Source organism: Lygodium microphyllum, chromosome 9 (genome assembly GCF_053477565.2).
Source record: "Lygodium microphyllum isolate KBCC chromosome 9, Lygodium_microphyllum_v1.1.10, whole genome shotgun sequence".
In the NCBI taxonomy this organism is placed as follows: domain Eukaryota; kingdom Viridiplantae; phylum Streptophyta; class Polypodiopsida; order Schizaeales; family Lygodiaceae; genus Lygodium; species Lygodium microphyllum.
In genome coordinates, this window is record NC_141143.1 from 2341687 (window position 1) to 2367897 (window position 26211).

Below are 26211 nucleotides of genomic sequence, written 5' to 3' on the forward strand. Positions count from 1 at the left end.
TGAGTGTACCGTCAAGCTCGGTATGTGTGTGACTGCATCATGCTCATGCAGGTTAGTAACAATCTGCTTATTGGTTCCTCCACCCAGTGCTTCAGTTCTAGCCAAAGCGTCGGATGCTTCCTAAGTAGGTCTCCTAAGCTCATGGTTACTAGGGCGGTTAGTCGTCATTTGTCTCTCCTCCATTCCCATATCTCTAGGCCATTGGCCTTAGGTGTTTTCTAGCCGGTGGCTCCTAAGCTTCTCCTGGGTGGTGCTGCCCGTGGCATAGGCACATCTCTTGACCTTGTTCAAGAGGGTGAGACTAGGGTGCTCACACTAGAGAAGTCCCCAATTCCATCTTCTATGATGGCCTCAACATCCTTCAAGTTCTCTTTGGCTTCCTTTACCCACTCCTTGACCTTTTCAATTGCTTCTAATTGGCGCTTCGGACGGGGGTACTCCCCTACCTTAGCACTCCCTTTCTCTGTTGTTTTTGGAGCAATTGTTTTAGCCTCAGCATCAATTACCTTCCTGCCACACACTGGCGTCATCTCTTTGTCAGTTTTGAGAATGATCTTAGCGTTGATTTTCTTCTTTCTCTGCCTATGACTCTTCTTCCCTATTGAGGCAGCGTCTAGGTTACTAGGCCCAAGCAATGATATGCAGGCGTGCCGCATTTGTGCATGTGTAATGACATGTAGCGGGATGGGTGTATCCTCACTATCAAATGTCTCAATGCCAAATAGCCCCAAAGGTACTGATGGTACATTGCCTGAGCTCAAGGATGGCTTTTGTCTAGGGCATTCCCTAAAGAGATGGGTGATGCCACACTCAGCACACCTAAGATCAACTCTCTCCCTATTAGCCTGCTCTTTTTCTGGGCATCGTGTCAATATGTGACCAAGGTGAACACAAGTCCAACATGTGACTAGGTCTTGGGTTGCCCCTGAAAAACCTTTGCCTCTTCCCCTTCCTAACGCCATCACTGGTACTGGTTGATAGTTCATGAGGACCAGATTACCCTATTCATTATATGATATGTAAGGGTTCACATATGACTCCTCATCATTGGGCTCTTCCACGTAGTGGATGGGAGCGTCACTCGGTGGATGTGTCACGAAGGGTCCAAGTGGTCTGGGTATGCCCGTGGGATTGATCTCTAATCTAGGAATATCAGGCAGTTTTGCATCATTAGGTGCTGGAAGGGCCAATGGGGCTCCTCTTTCGAAGAAGTTAGGCAGCCTATTCCCATAGTTTGGTGAGTTGTACTGCTATGCGTAAGGAAACCTTCTTGGCACTCGACAATGCATTGCATCATGGCCAAACCTTCTGTAATTTGCACAAGGCTTGGATCTTGGATCCTGCACTGAGCAGGGATGTGGTTGCCTCCACAATGCACATGCTGGACATGTGATCTAGTGGGTCTGTTTACCAACTCCTGCAACCGTGCTAGCTCTATCCTGATTTCGGCTAGCTCTTGGTCTTGTACCGTGCTCTTGCCCTTATCCTACGTGTTAGGGGCTGATCTTTCACTATTGCTGTCGAGCTTCAAGCAAGAGAGAGCAAGACAATATGTGGGAACTTTAATAATCACAATGTGTGACCTACCTTTCCTTATTCTATTGTCATATAACGAATAAAGAATAAAGTGACAAGGATTGGTGACCGTCACTTGCAGTATACAGGTGTGCAATAAATGTAGGCAACTAGGAACATGTGGCCTTTAAACTTGATAAAAGAGTTTTTTATGACATGTCTTCCAAATCACACAACATCAATCCCCTCTAAACCTATACATCTTTTGGCATGTGTCAATCGTCAGCATGATCCATCTAATACCCACATGGATCAAAGGGCCAAATAGTAATCTCCCATACAAAATTATTTTCCTTCTCTTGGATCAAATGCCCAGTAGATAAACTACCATAGGCCATCAGTGGCATGGCAACCTCCTAGATCATAAATCCAAATTCTTGTTTTGCAAACTATCATGCACAAACTTACATACAATCACCTCCAAGATTAAAAACCCAAAGTCCTATCAAATAGCATGTATATATGTATATCATGCTACATGGAATCCTTCAAAACACATGGATCAAATCATAAAGTCAACCAATAATAGCTTTGAAATATATCATAGCATGCAACTCCCCCTAGATCATGAGGCAGAATCAAGTACTCCCACATCCCTTTTGTAATCTACTCAAATAGTTTTAGCCCGTAAAACATAGTGACATTCACTCCATCATCATGTACATACAAGCACATTTCTCTATATCTAACATCCATTTGTTCTCTCTTGGTGATGGACAATAGTGAATAGAATGCCCTTTGATTGTCTTGTTCCTTCCTTGATGATGGATAGTAGTGAATACCTCTTTTATTTCAATTCAATCCTACCCTATTTCATCCCTATGTTCCCATTTTTTCAACTTCAGTATTCTTTTATTTTACCCTCAAAGAGAAATCCATTAGAAGTACAAAGTAGCACACATAGTTTAGGCATGTTGTTCCTTATTTCTAAAAGGTGCTTGTTTGAGGCTATATGATATCCATGTTCATCATGTCCAAATCCACCCTCGTTTTCACTCTAGAGTAGCTCAAATATACTCCTATTTAGCCCCAAAGATCAGCTCTCCATAGCCACAAAGCAAGCTGCTCAGTTTACGCATGTAGTCTCCTCAATTCCCCTCTCTAGATGGTGCCTGATTTCCCACCTTTTCTTTCAAAGAGCATCCCACAAAGATTGTGCTTTTTTCTCTTCAAATCTCCATGATTAATTTCTTCCCATAATACTCCATAAACTCATGGTAATTTTTTAACTATAGAGTCCTTTAATCATCTTTCATGCTCATAAGTGTTAACCTTAGTATAGACTTGCAAACTTGTAGTTTAATCAATTTCAATGCAAGTGCACTAATCATCCATAAGATCCACTTCAAGTAAGCTTTATATATCTCCCATGGATGCTTGATTAGAGAGCTTTTGTGTCCTACCTTCCAAACCACACAACATTAGTTCCTTTAATAATTTTTTGTTCAAGCTATCATCTATGTGTTGGGCAAGGAGCATGGAAAGCTTCTAGCGATATGGATGACATGGAGCAAGAACACATTTATGTCAACCCTTCATTATGGAGGACCTCTAGCATCTCTTCCCTAAAGGTGTAGCCATAAGTTTTAGGTTGATTTCTTCTTTCCAAACCAAGCATTACTACAAGACCCTAGAGAAGGTACAAGAACCAAAGCATAAAGCAAGAGGATGAAGACAAGATGGTATACCATTTGAGCTCCAATTTCTAAAATCAAAATTCATATAATGACTATGTTGAACAAAGAAGAGCTATGAAGATTTTTTCATGTTATCTAACGTATGTATCGTTTAACTCCCACTTCTCCACAAGTGCTACTAGTTGTGCATGACATTCCATTGAACAAGTAACTATTAGGACATCCTCAACTTGACAACCTTCTATTGAGAGAGGAAGAGTTGCATTTTACTAGTTGCAAAACAAGCCAATATAAGATGATCTAGGTGTATTTGTCTCATCCCATTTGTAGCCATGATGCCTCATATTCTTTATGCTTATGGATATCTTTAATATAACCCAAACTTCTATGAGCGGTTTATTCCTGGGCCAAGTGGCACACAGTCTTAGACCAATATTATTTTTGTATCATACATAAGAAACCATCCTTACCATCATTTGACAAAGATAATATCTAAATCTTTTGTCTATTAACACACTTGCCACATACCAAGATCATAAGCAACAAGAGGAAGTGCAAAATGATCATTAAGCATTGTCACCTTTTCATTCACAATTGTATGCAACACTCATACTTTGGCTTATTGAGCTCACACACCACAAACGGCAAACAAAATTATAGGAAACAAAGCTTGAAGAATTCTAAAGAAAGCAAAGGGGAGGCATGCTGACTTCTTTAATCACTGGTCAAAGAGCTAGGAGGCAACAAGAACATTCTACAATCTCAAAAATTCAAGAAGAAACTCAAGCCCTACCAAATAGGCCTACCTTATCTTTCCAAGTGGAATACACCTTAATTTTTACCTCACTAGTAAACAATTTCCACAAGAGGAGCTATAACTTGCTTCAAAGTAGCTCAAGTTCTTCTCCTACACTTTTCTCAAGGGCTTAGTTTTTCTTCAACAATAGTTTTATCACATTAAAGCTTTGTACTTCAATTGACTTGGCCCTCAATATTATTGCATGCACTAGAATTCATCACAAACCAATCCCTCATAAGAGTTAAACCTACCATTTTGAAATTGACCCTCATGCTCTATACTTTCATCTCTATCCATGCTAGGTTAAAAGGCCTAATACAATACAATTATATGCCATTACTTTAAAATCACCAAAAAGAAGAGAAAAAGTAGAATATGTACCCATGAGTTGAACCAAATCTATAGGTTTCCAAGTTAGGGACACCTCAGGACCTCTGTCCACTAGCTCTGTCTATTTGCTAGCCACATAGCCCCTCTTTTCAACTTCCCCCATATACACTATAGGTACCTTAACTCCATGACATATCTAGAGAGTCTAGACTTGCCTATGATTAGACATGTAACCCAGAGTCACTTACACTTCTTTCCTCTACATTCATTCACTCCAATACTAGAAGATCAAACTCATTAAAAGCAAAGTAGAGAACTATACCAACTAGCATTTCAATCAACAATTGATCCTATGGAGACCATGTCCTTCAAGTACTACTTGGATTGGACAATCCTAAAGTGTGGGACAAAAACTCCTCTAAGTTGTTCGACCCATCTCCCACTCTAACAAAATATGTCATGTGCATGAAAAAGAGCAAACTTGCACTCCCCTTAGAAAGTGGTTACATGTAAGACCTTAATTGTAGGTACTTAAGTTTAGAGAGGACATGGAGCCATCACCTCTACATCCTTCAACCTTTCACACCTCTTAATCCATCCCCCCTAACCCTTGAAGTTCCACCCAATAAGAAAAAAGCCAACCATAGTAACAACAAAACACCAACCCTCAATGTCTTTGGTAAGCAATTAACACAACCCCCATCCAAAAGCAAGGCCAACCGTATTCTTCCTCTCCAATAATGTCAATCTTAACTATCAAAAACACCATTTACTTCTCTGATAAACTGATAACTCTTAGCGGAGTGTTCCATGGCTACAAAATTAATTAAAGAAGGCTACCTTCAAAAGAGATTGCTATAGGATTAACACTCATCTAGGAGAAAAATATTAACCTAATATTCTAGTTATAGCATTGTAAGACTCCAAAAATGCAAAATATCAATCAATGTGACAAAAATCATTTTGGAAAGAATAGAAATTTTTGAGAAATTTCAGCATGTCATTTAAGATGCCATATATTTGCAAGGTGAATGATGTTTCCATCCATTACTTACAAGTATAGGGAAGACCCAAACTCACTCTTGTGAAGATTATAATATGAATTGAGATTAATTAAATAATCGACAATAGATATGGATGAGAACATGGGCATCTCTATTGTTTTTTCCCAGACCATGTTCACTATACCTAAAGTGAAATGTAAAGAATAGAGACTATTCATTAGCATAGAAGAGTAATGGGCATCCAACCTAAAGTGGAACCCCTAATACTAATGGATAAAATGTATAAATTTTATATACATTTGTCATAATATGTCATGAATGTGCAATGTCACACCTATAAATGGGTGGTAGAGGCCTTATTGTAGATCTTCTAATCACTTACTATGTAGGAAGGAATGTATAGATGCTTGAGAATAATGGAAACAAAACGAACTAGGTCAAAGAGACCAATTTTACAAAATAGCATACACTTGGCAATGTTCCTCTTGCAAATCTTTGTGGGATTGTTGCATGGAGCAATGTCCCTATTCACAAAAAGTATTTCTTAAGGTCGAGTTAATTATCCTAATGGAAGCAACCCAATCATTGGGGTTTCAATAGATTAGAGACTATTATGCCAAATTGGGATCTTAGTAGATTAGAGACTATTATGCCACATTTAGTACACATAACTACTTTACTAGTAGGAACTTTTGTTAAATCATCGTGGCATTACTCCACAAAATTCTTCCTCAATCAACATTGAAGATTCTAAGAAGTGCTCAAGGTCTCAAATAAAATCAAGACTTCATGTAATACAAATACAAAGACTTCTCTTTATTAAAACCAAACCATGTGAAATGAGCACAAAGTCAAGCTTAATTATGTTCATTATGGCTAAGAAAATCATGGAAAAGAAAGGCACATAGTTGCAAAAGATTGCCTGCATAATACATCATTACATCAAACATGTAGCAACAAGCGTGAACAAGAAATTTAGCTAGGATACCAACTGGTGCTTGGTGATCAAATAGGCATGTATGCATTATACATGGCACAAGTAACCATGTAAAGTTATGAGGTTCAATTTGTTCAAACTATAAACATTGATGCAAGTCCTCCATGGAAGGAATGCATTAATGTGTTCCACCAGTATTACGAGTTATGGAAGGTTTCTTCATTCAGTGAGATTTCTTTCTTGGCAGCTGTGAATTGACTCACAATGCAGCATCTTAAATTGGTGATTGATGTTTAGTAATCTGACATCTTAGAATCTGGCAGGTAGCATTTACAGCTAAATTGTTGCAGCCTGAAAATAGCGTGCATATGATTTTGCCAAAAAATATGCTGGATGGAGTCTTCCAACAAGAAAGCAGGTAAATAAATAAGCTGCAGCATTCTATTAAGTGAAGATGCCAATATAATCCTAAACCCAATGGCAAGTTTGAGGTGCTGATTTAGTGAACCTGATTTGTTCATCATTGTAGACAGTTGCATTTCCAAACAAAGATGTGAAAATTCTATCGAATTGAAGGTGCTCTATTTGCAGTTGTAATTGATCTACTGATACAGCATCATTAATATAGCGTTAGATGCTGACAAAAAGAAACCCACATCATCTGCCATTTTGTAGGCAGTTATATCTTCAAATTAAGATGCAAAAAATCTATGTAAGTCGAGGGTACCTTATTCACAAATAGGTTTAGCAGTTGCAATTGATATGCAATAAGCATCATCACAACAGTGTTGCTCACAGACGTTAAACAGAGGCCTTGTAGGATCTTCCATGCAGCTTGAAATAGCATGCATATGATTGGAAGAAAATTAAGCCAGAAAGGGTATCTCAACACTAGTGTGGAGTAACCCTGCTATCAAATCAGTGTAAATGCCACGTCCTAAATTGGATAAGAATTGACAAGCTGAAGGGTGCACCAACACCACACAGTCTCTTCATCTATAGAATGATGGGGAAGTTTGCAACTGCACAAGTTATTGGAAATGTCTCAACTTAAACGTACAAGTCATCCATCTGCAGTGGTTAATGGATTGTGCAGGTCAAACTGTTTCTTTCAAATGCCTTATGGGTGCATCTCTGAACTGATTCTGCATCTGTGATTGAATGTCGCCATTTGGAGCCGTCAGCAGATGCTGCTCTTGATCATAGTAATCCATATGCCCTTTACCTGATAAAATCTCTTCAACATCTATATTAAAATAAGAATTAAAGCCTCATAATCGCACACACCTACGAAATACCAAAAGGTGCTTCTCTTACCATCATCTTCATAAATGTGATATTCTGGACTGTGTCTAACAGTCGTCACTTGAAGACTTTCTGGTAACAAACAGCTGCAGAAGGCCCCTGCACTAAAAAGACTTACGAGTTACATAAAAAAGCAGACTATTGGATTGAGCCTCACAGTTGACGGTGACTGAACATTTTCATTCTAGTCAAACAAATCAATAACACAGTTGCATGGTTTTCAGAGAAGGCTAGAAATGCTTTTGAATTTTCCAACACAATTTCAGAGAAGTTCACAAAGAATTGCACTATACTCGATTGTGCACTAAAAGCAAGGTTTTTCTATGTCAACAGTTGGATGAGGCAATGACAGAGCAAGCCATACCATGGATCTATGGCACTTCTAGTTACTGTGGATGGATTTGGTAAACAGGAACCAACTTCACAATGATAACGATGGAAGCAGCCATTAAGACACTCGCTTGCCACCTTAAGAATGGGAGAGGCCAGCAGGCTGGAAAGTGGCGGTGGTGGGAACACTGTGAGAGTGCAGTGGGAAAGACTAAGAACTCAGAGAGAGAGAGGAGAAGATGGAGACAAGGAACTCTGCAGAATCGAAGGAATAAACTGACTGATCATGAAGTACAAGGCTGCAATTTGTCAGCCCCTACATGCAGCACAGAGAGCTGGAGTGAATCATGACTAATCATGATGGAGTGGGTAACATTAAAAAGCCAAAATCTGGAGAACTGGCCAACCTCCATTCAATGCAGGTCAGCCTGGTAAAAAACCACTGCCTCTGCTGAAAATGGTCACCCATCACTGTCCGCACATGCACAGAATGTCTGCCTTCCATGTGGCTCTGCTGCCTGCCTAGAACACCATGAAACGGCTGGCCAGTGCTGTTGCTTATCATTAGCATGCATAGGGGCTCAGGAAATGCCACACGCAGGAAGGACCTCCACCTAAAATGTCTGGGAGAGAGGAACTGATGGACAGAGACTCTGTCAAAGCTCCTAATGTCCTGGTCTAATGTAGATTGAGGTGAGCATGCAGGAGATGACCATACGATAGAGGTAGATGTAGAAGTAGGCTCCGTCACCCCTTCCTTCACGCCATGACAAAGGTGAGGATACTTCTTCCAAGGCTTCTCCTTGAGATGCAAGGTCTTTCTACAATATGGACACTTGGGATACCCTTTATGCTTCCCCTCTATGCCTGAATCAAAGTCGAAAGATGACTCCAATTTCTGTTTTCCTCTTTCCCTTCTTCTAGTTAGATTGTCCTTTCCTAGAATAAGCTACAGCAAAAACAGAGTTTTGTGTACTGGTTCCATAAGAATCTCTTCCCTTAAGATGCACATCCTACCCGAGCACCATAGCAACTAACTCCTTCCATGTGATGGAATCCCATGTACGAGAGTTGAGAAGACTTATATAAAAAGGCATCATACTTCAATGAAAGGAGGTGTGAGAGAAGTATTAAAGGTTCTCCTAAGTGGCAATCTTCCTTAGGAATGCATACTCATCTTGAATCTCCTCCATTTAGTTAATCTAGTTCTTCATTGTAGGGTAATCTGTGACAAGGGCATGTCATAGCTTCAAGTCAAGGGTCATCAACATCTAATGCCCGAATGTTTGAATCTAGCACAGTCGTCAAGTGCAAAAAGTATAATACCATGCGGTAATATAAAATACAATAGGTACCTCAAGTTTTTTAAAGATAGGGTGCAATAAAAATACTTTGCATCTCTACTTTGCATGAAATTGAAAGTATTGGTTATGTTTCAACGTTGGGCTGCTCTTGTTGAGTAGTAGTTTGGGTGTAGACTGAAATACCTATGATCTGACAATGAGTGTGAGTATGAATTTAAAGCCTTCAAGTAGTTTTGTGATGAGAAGGGCATTAAGCATTTGTTGACCGCTGCATACACTCCACCCTAGAATGGTATGGTTGAGCGCATGAACAGGATGATTCAAGACAAAGTCCATAGTATGCTTAGCCAAGCAAGCCTACCATAACATTTTTGGGCTGAGGAAGTTACTATTGCCATACATTTGATTAATAGATCCCCATACACTACTATTAACTATCAGGTTGCAAATGAGATATGATTTGAAAAACCTTCATCATATGCTCATTTGCATATCTTTGGTTGTGAGGCTTTCTACCATGTTTCCAAGGACAAGTGCAATAAGTTGGATCTTAAGTCAATGAATTGTATCTTTCTTGGTTATGGCGATGCAGGTTAGATGGGCTATCGCCTATGGGATTTGCAGGCTTGGAAAGTTATCCGCAGCCATAATGTTGTTTTCCATGAGGAGAAAATGAATAAGTAGCCTGAGCAGGTAGTTGAGGTACACAAGGTGATATTTCAGGAGGAGCCTCCTACACCTGTTTAGCGACCCATGATCATGATGTTAGAAAGGATGTACACGCCCCACAGCCTACTTTGAGACATTCTACTAGAGATAGACGTTCCCTTGAGCAATTCGAGTCCTCCATGGATTATTTTATGGTGACAGATGCTGGTGAGCCTCTTACCTATGATAAGGCCAGGCACAAAGTGTTAGAGAGTCATTTCCTGGACAGGTAGGATGCCACATGGCAAGTAGTCGCAGGCACCACAAGGCAGGCAGTCGCCAATTGCAAGCACCACATTGCATGCAGTCCAGACTACACTAGTCGGCAAGTAATCGGCTACATTAATTACAATCGGCCTGCATTATTTTGGTCATTTTTCCAACCTATTTATAGGCTTTGTTTCCAACAGCCTGAGTTAGTTGTGTTCCACAGATTTCAGGTTGCAGACCGTGGAGACTGCCCTCAGGGCTGACAGAGATTGAGATCTTTGAGGTGGAGACATACGCAAATATTCTCTCTACACCTGTGTATAATTCTGCATCCTTATACAATGTTCTTCACTGCAAATTTCTTGTGTTTCACTATCTCTTTCTCTCTCTCTCTTCTCTCTCTATTCACTGTGTCTTGGTCATTCACTTCCGCATTGCTTCACTCTGACACGGTATCAGAGAATTGAAGGATTGACATTGGACCCATCTGAAGAGGAGATTTCAGCACGACACAAGGCTGCGTTTTCAGCATTCAAGTGCGAGCACGTGGGCTACCCATCAAAACAAGGCTAAGATGAGCATGGGCATGCGAGAAAGAAGAAGATGTGTTGACGTTGCTGCTGGTTTTTGCTGTTAGAGAAGGAAGAAGGCTGCATTTAGGGCCTTCAAGTGCAGATTTTACCTTTTTATCGCCTCCAGCAAGTGAAGAAGGAGTGCGATGAGCAAACCATAGCCCTAGCAAGCTGCATTTTCAAAATCATAGGGGGCTGCTCTTTGTGTTTTGTACAGTTATTGTAGGTGAAGATGTCTTCTGAGGCCGAGACAAAGTTTCAGGCGATCACGGACCGTTCTTACCGACTCTTCCATCAGATCAAAAGCTCGATGGCGAGAATTACCGCATCTTGTGGGTCATGATGCTTGCCATTCTGGAGTCCTACGATTTAGCGGAGCTTGTTATAGAGGCTATTCATCGTCCTTCTTCGCGAGATGAGTCTAGACTCTCTTCTAATGATAAAATGGAGTTGGCAAAGACTCAGGGACATCAGGATAAACTCAATGCTCGCATTCACTTGTTTTTATTTCTCTCATGTACTATAGTTGTTATCTCTCATATTGAGCATTTGACGATGGCCTGGGAGATATGGCTAGAGCTTGATCACATGTACAATCGAATGACCGTCATGAAGTGAGTTTCTTTGGAAGTATAGATGCGGACCATGAGTGTCAACAAGTCATCTTCTATGCAAGAGCATATCAACAAGCTGAGGCAGCCTCAGATGCAGATTCAAAACACAGGGAAGGTAATCACTTCTGAAGACATGGCGATAACTCTACATTCACAATTACCACCCCGCTTCAGTGGTTTTTATTCCGCCTTGATTGCTTCAAGGTGGTCTGAGACTCTTCGATGGAAAGAGTTGGTTCCTATGATCTTGGACCAAGAGGAGCAACTGAAAGAAACCAATGCTTTGAAATCTGAGACCATGGTTGGTCAGTCCTCTTACAAGAAGGGAACGGCCCAAAAGAAGGAGGACAAATCTAAGAATGACAAAGACGAGTCTACTTATCACCTTTGTGGCAAAATAAGTCACTGGAAGAAGGATTGCCCCGACAAGGAGAAAAAGGAGAAGGAGAAGGAGAAGGAGAAGGAGAAGGAGAAGGAGAATTCTTCAAAGGATTCTGGAGTGGTGGTTGCTTCCTCATCAACTCCTTTCCTCCACTTGGAGGTGGTTGAGGATTTGACCCTAACGCCTTCTCATGCTACGTTGACGGCCCCATACACTCGGGAGTGGATTGTTGACAGTGGTGTCTCCTGATATATGACTCCTTCTTTAGTAGGTGTTGCTCATTTGTGGCCTTCGCATGGCCAGATTCTCATTAGTGATAGTTCATCTATTCCCATACAAGGATGGGGCAACATGCATCTTATTCCAAATGGACGTGGTGGTGCCCATACATCTGAGGTACTGTCAGAGAGAGAACCAGGGAGAGAGAAAGAGGAGAGAGAAAGACTGCAGAGGAGAGAGAAAGACTGCAGGGAGAGAGAGAATAAGAGTGACGAAGAGAGAGAAAGACTAGAATTGGAGAGAGAAAGACAGGAAAGATGAAGAAGCCATGGAAGCTTAGAGCAAGAAGGGAGAGAAAGATTGTAAATGTATTGATTTGCCAAAAGATGTGAAAAATTACAACTTCTCTCCTTATATACCAATGTCAATGTGACATGGCATATTATTAGCATTCTAACTATTCCCAGCTTCTTACAATCCATCCCTTCCCAAAAGTTTTTGTCCTCAAAAACAAACCTAGAAAGAACTAAAGAAGAGATGGATAGAACAGAGTACTACTCTGTTTTACAGCTTTACAAATGGGAGATGAGTGAAGAATTATCATTACAAGGGCTGAATTTGAAGAACGGAAAGAGGACCCCGCTATATACATGATTTGAAGAACTTCAGAAGCAATTGGAGCCATAGAATCTTCAACAAATAGTTCCAGAAGAAAGTAGACAGCTTGCTAAAATAACAGTCCCTGCTGGACCAAATCTGCCATAACTTTTGATAGAAGTGTCCAAATGAGATGTACCACATATCAAAACGAAGCTCTTGAAGAGTACTTTAAGCTCATGTAAATAGCTCAATTCTGAAAATGAAGTACGACAAAAACTGTTCTAAAACAGCGTGCTGTCCTGAACCAGTCTGCACCAATACTAGCTCCATAAGCAATAGGCTTCAGCCACCAATGTATCCCTCAAGTATGGATACTCATCCAATATTGAATCAGGTCTCCAAGAAGCCTCTTCAGAGGGTAAACCTCTCCATTTAATCAAATATTCCACAATAGAACGTGATCGAAGCTTCTTTTCACGCTGACCTATAACAGCCTCTGGGATGTACTGAACAATACCATCTTCATCAATAGGTGGCAGCTCATCAACTAAATCCACTGGATCACCATAATAGGGCTTGAGCTGACTAACATGGAAGACGTTATGAATCTTTGTAGAAGAGGGAAGCTCTAGTCTGTATGCCAAATCTCCAATCCGCTTAGATATTACTCTGAATCGGCTGCCATATAAGTAATAGTGCCATTTCTTGATTGCATGCAGAATAGCCAACATTTCCTGGTCATAAACATTCATGGCCATCTCCTTATCAGTAAGCTTACGGCTTTCAAATGCAATTACTCCATGCTCCTGAAGCAAAACAGCCCCAATGCCACGGCCGCTAGCATCACACTGTATAGTAAACTCTTTAGAGAAATCCGGGCATACAAGAATAGGAGCAGAGGTAAGTAATTCCTTTAACTAGTTGAAGCTGCTATCTGCAAGAGCATCCCAAAAGAAAGCCTCTTTCTTCAACCTGTCAGTTAAAGGGGCTGCAATTGCCGCATAATGCTTTATAAATCTGCGATAGAATGAAGATAGACCAAGAAATCCTCTAAGAGAGGTAGTAGTAGTAGGCGTTGGCCAATCTTTTATGCATTGCACCTTCTTGGGATCAACCTATATTCCTTTTTCACTGACTATATGTCCCAAGTATTCCACTTCAGTCTGCATGAAAAAACACTTCTTCTCCTTAGCAAAAAGCCTATGATGTCTCAACACATCAAAAACCTTTCTCATATGCGACAAATGATCCTGAAAAGTCTTGCTGTAAATCAAGATGTCGTCGAAGAACACCAAGACAAACTGAAAGAGAAAAGGTTGTAGAATCTTATTCATCAGGCTTTGAAAAGTAGCTGGAGCGTTTGTAAGGCCGAATGGCATCACCAAAAAATGGTAGAGCCCACGATCAGTCCTAAAAGCAGTCTTGACCTCATCACCCTCTCTCATGCGAATCTGATGATACCCTGATCTCAAATCAATCTTCGTGAAAAATCGACCCCCTTTAAGCTCATCAAGCAAATCATCTATCCTGGGTATAGGATACCTGTTCTTCACTGTTATCTTATTGAGATCCCTGTAGTCAATGCACATTCTGAAAGATCCATCTTTCTTTTTGACTAACAGGACTGGGGATGCATAAGGTGAAGAACTGGGTTCAATAAATCCCATTTCAAGAAGCTCTTTGATTTGCTTGGCTACTTCCTCTCGTTCACATTTTGATAGTCTGTAAGGTGGCTTATTGATTGTCTTTGAGTTGGGTTCCAAATCAATGGGGTGATCCACCGCTCTCTTAGGAGGCAATGAAGTAGGTACTTCAAATAAATCTCTATACTCCTCAAGAAGAGCTGTCAAGGCTGAATGGTTTGCTGAATTATTGGGCTGATCCTGTGTTTCTTTGTTCAAATGCAATACAAATATCTGTGAGCACTTTTTGTACTCTTTCTTTAGTTGTTGAATGGTGATAAGCTGAAAATCAGATCTACTAGGGATCCCCTGTAAACGGATGAGCTATCCATTGGAGAAAAACTCCATATATAACTGTGAGAAATCCATAGTAATCCTGCCTAAGGTCATCAACCAATCACAACCAAGTACAATATCTATGGGCCCCATTTCCAAAGTGATCAGGTTTACTTTGACTTCAAAATTTTCAGCCATCTGCAAAGAAACCTGTGGGCGAATCTACGTGCTGGTTTCCTCTTCACCATTAGCCACTTGTACTCGAATGGGCTGCTGTAAGTCGGTGGGAACACAATTCAACTTGTACATAATAGATTTATTGACAAAACTGTGAGTACTACCACTATCTATCAAGATGAACACTGGCTTTTCACATATACTTCCCTTCATACGAAGTGTATTAGGGCTCTTAGATCCCGTCCAAGCATCCATAGAGATAGAACAATTAGTGGCAGCAGGCAACTCATTACAAAATCCACCAGGATCAAATGGGATATCACCGCCTGGATCAAAAGGAAAAGAGTCAGATGGATCATAGAAGTACTCCTGTCCACCATCATCCTCGAAATCTTCATTTTCAGCATTGATTGTGACTGCATTAACTTCATCTATGTCATTTTCAAAGTCCTCAAGAACTAGCATACTCTGAATTTTTGGCTTGGCATTTTTGTATACACACTTTGAAGCATGGTCAGGAGTATACTTTTCTCCACACTTGAAGCATAAGCCTTTGTCCTTTCTTTCCTTGTAAAGATCCATGGGAATATTTCTGGAATTTGTATTGGCTGAAGTAGACTTAGGCTTATTGTCACCTTGCTTAAATTCAACCTTTGGACTGTTTGCTGTCCTGAAATTGCTTTGAAGCCTAGAAGCATTAAATGGAGGATAAGTTGGTATCCGTAAGCTCCCACTAGGCATATGATTGCTGCCATAATTGTTACCAACTTGCCCTTGCTTTAAAACAATCCTTGGCTGTCCATAACTTGGCTGAAATGAAGACTCTTTCCTATACTTCCTTCCATAGCGCTCTGCAAGCTCAATAGCCTTGAAAAGTGAAGTAGGATTCTGCGCCATAACATCAGCTGACAAGGATGGTTCTAAACCATACATAAACTTGTGTAACTTGGCCTCATCACTGATGTTTTCCACATACATGGTCAAGTTGAGGAATTGGTTTGTATATTCTCTTACACTTAGGCCCCTTTGTTCCAAACCATACCATCTTCGTTCTAACTTCTCTTTTTCAAGAGGTGAAACAAAGACTTCAGCCATAAGTGCCTTGAAAGCTTCCCAATTCTCAATAAGTACATTCTCTTTCTTGATATACCTCCACCAAGTGTGGGCAAATCCTTCTAAGTGCAAGGAGGCAAAGTGTATCTTCATAACATCAGTTTTAGGAAATATGTCAAAATAAGACTCCATCTTAAAGGTCCATTCCTCTAATTCTGATGGTGAAGATGACTGGCCATTGAATTTGGATAAAACAATTTTGTCCTTGAATTCTCTATCATGGAAGGGTTGCTGTCCCAAAACTGGCTGATCAGGATTTCCAAGTACAGAACCTCCAAATTGAGACTGATATCTTCCAACAGGTGGCTGAGAATTACCATGTAATCTTCCTGTTGGTAAAGCACCCCTAGAATGCTGAGTATGCAATCCAAAAGCTTGAGTATTGGCTCCGTTCAAACTGCCCAAATAGTCATCATGCCTTTGTGAAGCTTCTCCTACTTCATACTGACTATTTGGAATACCTCTTCTTCCAATGATTCCATCTCCATGACCATTTTGGTTGGATGGCTGAAGTGGTACTGAAGGGTCACTGTTTGAACAAGCCTTCTCATTGGCTTCTTTTGATCCCTTTTGTGACTGCATGAGTTAAGAAAATTGTGCCATAAGTTGAGCATTAGATTCTACTAATTTATCAATGGAAGCATTGGTTCGGGTAGTTGATTCTATCATCTTCTCAACAGTAGACTTCGTTTGATCATGAGATAGAATCATCTGCTCCATTGCTGTCAAAAGGACCTCATGACGTTCCCTATGTCTTAGTTCATGGAGACACAGAGTATCATTGAGTATACTGATCTCTCCTTGTTGTTGAAGCTCTTCAGGGTTCTCTTGAAGTGTGCTTTCCATCATGGAATCCCTAATTTGCTGTGCATAATCCTCCTGGACCTTATTTTTGCCTTTATGTCCTGCCATACTAGTGCAGTCCTGCAGTACCCCCTGTCAGTAAAACGGCTATAACTTTGGCTAGAAAACTCCGATTGCAAAACTTTTTTGTGCGAATCGAAGCTAACAATCCCCTCTTCGAGATGAGCTATAGCACGCTATAACAGGTTTAGGACAGAAAATTCTGTAATTGAATTTCAGAGTCTGAACTGTCCAGTCCTGCACCCTGTTTAGACCTGTAAGTGCCCTGTTTTGACCCTGTAATGCAAGAAAGTAACCTCAAATGGCTACCAAACCCTGCAAAGGGGTATATAGGACCTGTGGGTACCCTGTAGTACCTGCACCTGTGCTTCAGTATCAAAGGGTGTACCTGTATCCACCTGTAAATACCCTATGGGTAACCTGAAAATGCCCTGTTTTACCCTGTTTTAATCCAATAGGTACTTGAGTCGTTGGAAAGTCTTCAATCTTCAATTCTCCACTCGCTGTACCTGTGTGAGGGATAAAACGGCAGGACGGGCACCCTACACGGGCTCCGAATCACCGGGAGGTGGGCAAAGTTCCCCCCGGGTCGGTTGGTTGCACCCCTTCGGGATCTTCGATAGTGAGGGAGGGTCACCTCTCTTTTGTCCCACTATCTCCCCCGGCATCCACCTTTTTCCTCGGTGGGAATATCAACATGGCAGAGGCTAGTGTGCTAAGCAATCAGCATGATATGCAATTGAAAAATATCCATTCAGCCTTTCATGAGATGCAATTGATTGAGATAAGAGAACTTGAGATGGGAGAAGGGTTTTACCTATGCAATTCAGTGACTCACTGATTGCTAGTACTTACCCTTTTACAATATTTCAGCTTGGGTGAGAAAATTTTCAACAAAACAGACCAAGGTTATGCATCAAGCTGATCAAATGTTACCTAAGATGAGTAATGGTTTTGAATCAAAAGGAATTCAATGAAATAGGCTGAGATTGAAGAAAATTAATACTATTCTCTGATCTATTGATCAATCCAGTGAATTAATTGATCAATAACCTCTCATCAACAAGTGGAAAAGCCATTAGCAATAGGATTATTGAGAGATTTCAGAGATTAGCAAAAGAAAATACCTCCATTAAACTTGAAAATGATGATGGATATCAGCTTTAACCCGGTTGATGCAAGAGTTCTTCATAATCCACCATAAATCCAACATAAAGCTTGAAATCTCCATGAAATCAGTCCATACATGCTTCAATATGATGAAATCCTTAAAAGATCAATACTCCAGCCTTGCTTGAACACTTGAACTTCAAAGATTCAAGCTCCTTGATGAAAAGCCCCAAAATAATCCTTCCATTTGAGCTTCATTGACATGCACGGGCTGAAATCTCTTTAATGTCTTCAATCTTGAAGTCTATCCAGCTTGTATTCAGCTTTAGAGAAGCCTTGAAGGTCGGGAAAGTCCAAAATTTTGAGAAATTTGAGCTTCCATGTCTGTGGCTATGGCTGCCCTGCTGTGTATTAGGGTTTGAACAGAGGAATGGCTGATCAGAATGCTTCAGAGGCTGAAGATTGTTGCCAATCAGTGCTTGATGAAGCCTTCAAGAGCTGTGTTCAATGGCTGAGGTTGTGGAGCAAGCTGAGCAGGGAGTAGAGACCAGGAAATTCAGCACATTTTTCGGCGCATTTTTCGGGCTGTTCCAGGGCTGATACTCCTCAGCAATGATCAAGATTGGTAATCCTCCTGTAGCTCATGCAACAAAGATTCTTTGCCCCATGCTTTGACAGAGAGATAAGTTCAATAGAGAGAGATATTTGAGACTTTCTTGACATCCACCATGAAAGCTTCAGCCAAAAGCTTGAAAGAAAGAGAAGAGAAGCTCTCTTTTGAAAAGTAACTGTAGTTTAGTCTGTAACTAAGCCCGGTTAACCATTCTTTACCCTAGTTACCTCCATTTTTGCATGAAATTTGATGACGTCCAGCCATTTAAGCCCTTATCCGCCATATCTAACCTTGGATATCTCCAGATGTAGTCATTTGCTAACTGTAGTTGTCTTGCAGCACTCCACTAGTCACTGTCTTGTACCATTTTTGTCTGAATTTGGTTTTGAAATAGGAAAATGAGAGTGAAAATGGAAGAAAATAATGGATCAAAGACTGAGGCTCTGATACCACTTGTCAGAGACAGAAACAGGGAGAGAGAAAGAGGAGAGAGAAAGACTGCAGAGGAGAGAGAAAGACTGCAGGGAGAGAGAGAATAAGAGTGACGAGGAGAGAGAAAGACTAGAATTGGAGAGAGAAAGACAGGAAAGATGAAGAAGCCATGGAAGCTTAGAGCAAGAAGGGAGAGAAAGATTGTAAATGTATTGATTTGCCAAAAGATGTGAAAAATTACAATTTCTCTCCTTATATACCAGTGTCAATGTGACATGGCATATTATTAGCATTCTAACTATTCCCAGCTTCTTACAGGTACTTCATGTCGAGAATGTGCAACAACTGGAGGAGTGAGCAAGTGAGAGTGATACACACAGAGAGAGAGAGAGAGTACGATACAATTTTGGGTGTACCAACAATGTGTTGGTACGCAAAGAATAAAATATATTTATATTTAGAGCATGTAATGGTGCATTTACATGTACAACTAAATAATACATGACAGTACCAACAATGTTTTTGTACACAAAGAATAAAATGTATTTATATTTAGGGCATGTAAGGGTATATTCACATGTACAACTAAATAATACATGATGGAGGTGAATAAAAGGGCCTTTACACCCCAACCACCTCCCATTTAAAGGTCCGAAGTGCCTCTAACCAACTCCCACTAGTCATATGCAATGCTCATGCTAAGCCTTGCTAAGACTTTTAGTGAAAACATCTGTAAGGTTGTCCCGTGTTTTAATCTTGGTCAATGTGATTAGACCATCTTCCAAAATTTGTCTGATAAAGTGATATCGCACATCTATATAATTTATACATGAATGATACATGGCATTCTTAGCCAGATACACGGCACTCTAGCTATCATATCCCAACACTGGAGTACTCATAGACATGCCAAGATCCTCTGCAAGTCTACTCAACCATATAGCTTCCTTAGAAGCTTTAGTAGCTTATGTGTGTTCAGCTTCAATAGTACTAAGTGCTACGATGTTCTGCAACCTGAAGCACCAACAAACGGCCCTACCAACAACTGTAAAGACATACCCGCTAGTGGACCTACAAGTGTCCAAGTCACCTCCCATATCTGCATCACAATAACCCTGCAAACTAAGTGCACCCTGCTCCTAGCAAATACACTTTCTTTGTGTACCCTTTAGGTATGAAAGAATACACTTGACAACTTTCCAATGTGGTTTTCCAAGATTTGACATAAACCCGCTGACAACTCCCGCTGCGTGAACAATGTCTGAACGAGTAGCAACCATAGAATACATAAGAGAGCCACAATCTTATGCATAAGGGACTCCCTTCATAGCATTGGCTTCCACGTCATCTTTTGGACTGTTGGTTTTACCGAGCTTAAGATATGGAGATAAGGGCACCCCAAAAGGCTTAGCTTCAACCATGTTAAATCTGTCCAATACCTTTTCAATGTACTTTTCTTGAGATAAGAACAGCAATTTCTGTGTTCTATCCCTGCAAATCCTCATGCCCAATATATGCTCTGCATTCCCCAAATCTTTCATGGAGAAAGTTGATTTCAGCTGATCTTTGAGAGCATCCAAGCTAGTCTTTTGTTTCCCATCTAGCAACATATCATCCACATACAAGACAAGTATGATGGGGCTGCCATCTGTATCCTTTTTCATGTACAAACAATGATCTGCATGGCTGCATGTAAACCCATTAGAGAGCATAAAAGTATCAAACTTTTTGTACCATTGCCATGGTGCTTGCTTCAGCCCATACAAGCTACGTTTTAGTTTACACACCAATTACTCTTTTCCAAGAACTACAAAGCCATTGGGTTGTTTCATGTAGATTTGCTCATCAATGTCAACATGCAGAAAAGTTGTTTTCACGTCCATTTGGTACAGCTCTAAGTTCAATACAGTAGTGAGAGCAAAAAGCACACGTAGAGTGGTCATCTTCGCAACAGGTGAGAAGAACTCTTGGAAGTCAATCCCTTCCTTCTGTGCATACCCTTTGGCAACCAATCTTGCCTTGTACTTGGGTTTCCCATCAACTGTCTTTACTTTGTAAACCCATTTGTTTGGAAGAGGCTTTCTTCCTTTGGGCAATGTGTAGGAGTCGATGAGGCTTGGAGATAGAGATAGACAGACCTTACACTCTGAGAGAGAGACAGAGAGAGTGCAAGTAAGCAGAGTAGAGAGTGAACACGTTTTTCGGTACAATGACGAGAGTACCACTCTAGGTTTTAGATAGATATATGTATGAAAGTACAATCTGCTAAGGGTGTGTTCACACCCGTACACATATAAAAGGCACGATGGCCCTTTATTCCCAACAATCTCCCACCTAAAGACAATGTGCCTTAAGAGGAGAAAAGAATCAGCTAAGTCTAAGTATGTACAAAGCTGAAATAAATATATCTATCCAACTCCCATTATCTGTCAACAATAAGCAAACCGCTCTACTGGAAGACCCTTCGTGAGAAGGTCTACAGGATTATCATCTGTATGCACTTTGACAAGCTCAATGCTCTTGTTGTCAAGTACATCTCTAATGAAGTGATATTTCACCTATATGTGCTTTGTCTTTGCATGAAAGACAGGATTCCGTGCTAGCATGATGGCACTCTAGCTATCACAATGGAGAACAGGTAACTCTGTGATGCTAAGCTCTCCCACTAGGAGTGAAAGCCATAAAGCCTCCTTGCATACCTCAGTGGCAACTACATACTCTGCCTCTGTAGTAGACAATGCAATACACTTTTGTAGCCTGGAGATCCAAGAGACCGCTCCTCCTGTGAAAGTAAACACATACCCAGAAGTGGACTTCCTGCAGTCCGCATGACCAGCATAGTCTGCATCCGTAAAGCCAACAACAGATGCCTTCTGCTTTCCAAAGTAGATGCACAACTCCTTTGTGCCTTTGAGGTATCTCATAATACCTTTCACTGCATCCCAATGCTTCTTGCCAGGGGTTGCCATATATCTCCTAACCACTCCCACTGTAAAAGCAATGTCAGGACGTGTAGCAAGCATAGCATACATCAAACTGCCAACAGCTGAAGCATATGGTATCCTGGCCATTTCAGCCTTCTCATCATCAAATGTAAGGCTGTCCTCTGATTGAGTTTCACATATGGAGGCAATGGAACCCCAATTATTTTCCCCCCCTCCATATTGAAACGCTGAAAAAATTTCAGGAGATATACTCCTGCTGAGATAGATAGAGTAAACCTTTAGATCTATCTCTGAGTATTCGCATACCAAGAATGTGATTTGCATCACCCAGATCCTTCATGTCAAAGCTGCCATAAAGACTTTGCTTCAATGAATCCAAGGCATGAGTATCCCTGCCAACAATCAGCATGTCATCAACATACAAAACCAAGATAATCAGGCTGTCATCTGTTGCCTTCTTGGTGTACAAACAATGATCCACTTGACTTCTATGAAAGCCTTGGGACTGCATGAATGTATCAAACTTATGATACCATTCTCTTGGTGCTTGTTTCAGCCCATACAAACTCCTTTTGAGTTTACAGACCATTTGCTCTTTCCCTTGTTCAACAAACCCTTCAGGCTACTGCATATATGTGTTTTCATGCAGATCACCATGTAAAAACGCAGTCTTTACATCCATCTGTATGAGCTCCATATCCTCAACTGCAACCAAGCCCAAAATGGTTCTCAATGTAGTCATCTTGACTATAGGAGAGAAAATCTCATCAAAATCAATTCCATGCTCTTACTTATGCCCCTTTGCAACCAATCTTGCTTTGTACTTTGGTGAGAAACCAAAAGTGACCTTCATTTTGTAAACCCATTTGCATGGAAGGGTTTTCTGCCCTTTAGGCAACTCCACCAAGTCTCAAGTGCCATTTTTGTCAAGAGATTCCATTTCTGATAGCATGGCTTTATACCATTTCTTGCTGTCTTGTCTGTCCATTGCTTCCTTAAAGCAAGACGGTTCACCACAATTTGTCAACATGACATACTCAGCCATATTAATTGCACCAGGAACAAATCTGTCAGGTTGTCTAGTAGCCCTAGACGATCTTCTAACCCAATGGTCATTGTTTGTTGGCTTTTCCTGCAAATTTCCATTTTCAGCATGTTGTCCTGGCATTTCAGCTTGCAAATCAACATTAACAGCTTGCTATCCTGGCTGTTCCTGCACATGTAATGGCTCATTTTCATGAGCAATACCTGGCTAATCATTTCCAGCATCGATTCATTTACAACAGGTATTTGCTGCTGTACAGCGGGCACATTTTGCTGTCCAAAAGGTATTTCTTCTCAGAATACAAACCCTACGGACCTCCTCAGTCTTTTCAGGTTGTTTGTACATGCGATCTTCCCGAAAGATAACGTCATTGCTGCATACTATTTTCCTTTTCTCGGGATCCCACAATTTATACCCCATTTCACCCACGTCACCATATCCTAGAAAAATGCATTTACAGGACTTTGGCTCAAGTTTGCTCCGTTTTTCTTTACGAATGTGCACAAAAGCCTCGCAGCCAAACACTTTCAGATGAGCATATGAAGGTGGCTTGCCCGACCACACTTCTTGGGGAACTCCCCCCCCCCCCAAAAGACCTGTTTGGTGACCATTAATCAAGTGAACGGCTGTCATAAGAGCCTCTGTCCAAAAACCATGGGGTAATGCAGCATGAGACAGCATCGTACGGACCTTATCCTATATGGTCCGATTCATACGCTCTGCAACTCCATTTTGGGGTGGATTACGAGGGGTAGTAAGCTCCCTCTTTATCCCTTTGCTGTCACAAAATGCCTGAAAGGCTTTGGACACATATTCCCCACCATTGTCAGAGCAAAGACACTTAAGTGTCTTATCTATCTGATTTTCAGCCAATGCCAAGAATTTTTTAAACTTGTCAAGCACTTCATCCTTGCTACGAATAGGGTAAACCCATACTTTCCGTGTAGCATCATCAACAAAGGTGACAAAATATTTCTCTCCCTAAAGATAATCCTAGCATTTGACATACATCTGAATGTACTAACTCTAGAGGAGAAGATTTCAAAGAAAGAGACTTTTTGTGAGAAGTCTGTGCATATTTGCTATAAATACAATGGTCACAGTGCTCAAAATTAGCATAACGAAGACAAGGTAAGTAACCCAAACGAGAAAGCACTTTCATTCCTATTTAACTCATGTGTCCCAACCGGCCATGCCACAAAGAAACACTTGGTTGCTCGGTCACAGCAACAACATGGTCATGCACACTAGATACATGAAGTGGATACAACGTATCACTCTTGCAACCTCTGGCAATAACCCTAGATCCCTTACAGATCTTCCATTTTCCATCACCAAAGGTGGTATAAAAACCATCATCATCTAGGTACATGCCGTACATGCTGAAGTGTAAAGACAGAGCCATGCTGAAACTGTAACTGCACACTGTCAATACCTGCAATCTCACATGCATAGTTGTCCCCAAGATGGACAACACCATGTCGACCCCCTGTATATGCGGAAAACCACTCTGTTTCTACTACTCCTTCCACTGCTAGTGAGTCCGCGTCCTTTGTTGTGGACAGGGACTATTGTTTTTACACTTGCAGTTATGACATCTCTTGGGCCGATAGAGCACTTAGCTCTACAAAGGATGCTGACACTTGGTTCTTTGACAGTGGTGCTTCTAAACATATTACATCTCGCAGAGATTTGTTTGCTTCAGTTAGTGCACCTCCCGTTGGGAAATTTGTACAGTGTGCCAATAATGCATCATACCCTGTTCGTGGTATTGGGGAGATTCAGCTCACAGCCATTGATGGCTCTATTCTCCACTTGCAGGATGCTTTGTTTGTGCCTGGAATCAAGAAGAATTTGCTTTCTATTTCTTCTTTGGCACGTTGTGGTTTGCAGGTCACATTTGATGATGACCGTTGCATGGTTAGAGATAAAGAACGCATGACTTTGGTCTTGACAGGATCTTTGTGTCATGGTTTATATGAGTTGGATGCTCTTTCAGTAGATCAGACGGCATACTTGACATCCACTCTTACTCCTGCTAGGATATAGGCGGAGTTATGGCATGCTCGTTTGGGGCATGTAAACTTTGGCAGCTTGATGCTTTTCAAGCGTACTCAGATGCTGGATGGCTTATCTCTCTTGGAGAGACCTCCTGAGCACTTATGCGAGGGATGCATTTTAGGGAAAATGCCTCGTTTCTCATTTCCTCGTGATGTTGCTTTCAGAGCAACAACTAGATTGCAGTTGGTGCATTCAGATGTTTGTGGGCCTATGCAAACCATGTCATTGGGCGGTTGTTATTATTTTGTGACATTCATTGATGACTTTACACGTTTTTGCTGGGTCTACTGTTTGAAAAAGAAGTCAGAAGTGTATGATGCATTTTTGGCTTTCAGTGCACTTGTTGAAAATCAATCTGGATGCCAGATTAAGACTCTCCGTTCGGACCGAGGGGGGTAATACATGTTCTTTATGCTGAATTCCTTTTTGCAGCAGAAAGGCATAGTCCATCAGTATACTACTGCCTATACTCCACAGCAGAATGGGGTAGCAGAGAGGAAGAATCGGTCACTCATGGAGATGGCCAGATGTATGCTGAAGGCAAAGAGCTTGCCTCATAGTTTTTGGATGGAAGCAGTCATGTGTGCTTGCCATATTTTGAACAGATGCCCTACCAAAGCCTTGAAGACCATCACACCTTTTGAGGCTTGGAACAGCCGTAAACCTTCTGTTGGTCACTTTCGTACCTTTGGGTGTCTTGCCTATGCCCATATTCCACAGGTACTTAGAAAAAAGTTGGACAACAAGGCTGTTAAGTGCATTTTTATGTGATATAGCAATGAGAGCAAAGGCTACAGACTCTATAATCCTGTTACAAAGAAGGTTTTTGTCAGCAAGGATGTTGTTTTTGATGAAAAATCAGAATTATCCTTGGCTGGTTTGGACACATATCAGGCTGCCCGTGATGTTTTTGAAGGGCTGCTGCCCATTACTTTTGGTGATTCAGCTAGAGCTTCAGAAAATGAACCTAATGTTCAGCCAGCTGCTCCTATGGAAAGTGCAGAAATTCAGCCATTGGCTGATCGGAATATTCAGCATAATGCTGAAACTGAAATTCAGCAAGAGCTTGCACACAGTCAGGATGCTAGACAGTTACCTAGATGGTATTTGCAGACTATGCAAGATAGTCCTTTGGATGCACCCATGGCTGGTCGTACTAGAAGGCAAACTCATTTGCATGATTCAGCACATACCATGGAGTTTGTTATGGCAGTAAGTACTTTTGATAATGAAGAGCCTGAATGTTTTGAGGATGCACAACACAGTGTGCATTGGATGGCAGCAATGCAAGCTGAATTAGATTCTATTACTAAGAATCAAACTTGGGATTTGGTGTCCTTGCCATTTGGGAAGAAAGCCATTGGAAC

General features: G+C 41.0%; 1 protein-coding gene across 3 annotated transcripts in view; it reads right to left on the reverse strand.

Annotated features, from left to right (window-relative positions):
• Positions 1–7184: 7184 nt before the first annotated feature.
• LOC148030753 (deSI-like protein At4g17486) overlaps positions 7185–26211 on the reverse strand; it is a 49806-nt gene continuing 30779 nt past the window's right edge. Inside the window, exons 3-4 of one of the 3 annotated variants that reach the window (XM_087684260.1) lie at positions 7600–7686; positions 7185–7519 (exon numbers count right to left, since the gene is read on the reverse strand). In XM_087684260.1, coding sequence (XP_087540386.1) covers positions 7380–7519; positions 7600–7686 — 227 coding nt within the window. In that variant the 3' untranslated portion in view covers positions 7185–7379. Of the gene's footprint in view, positions 7529–7599; positions 7687–26211 lie in introns of all 3 variants that reach the window. The other 2 variants (XM_087684258.1, XM_087684261.1) reach the window with 2 other exon arrangements.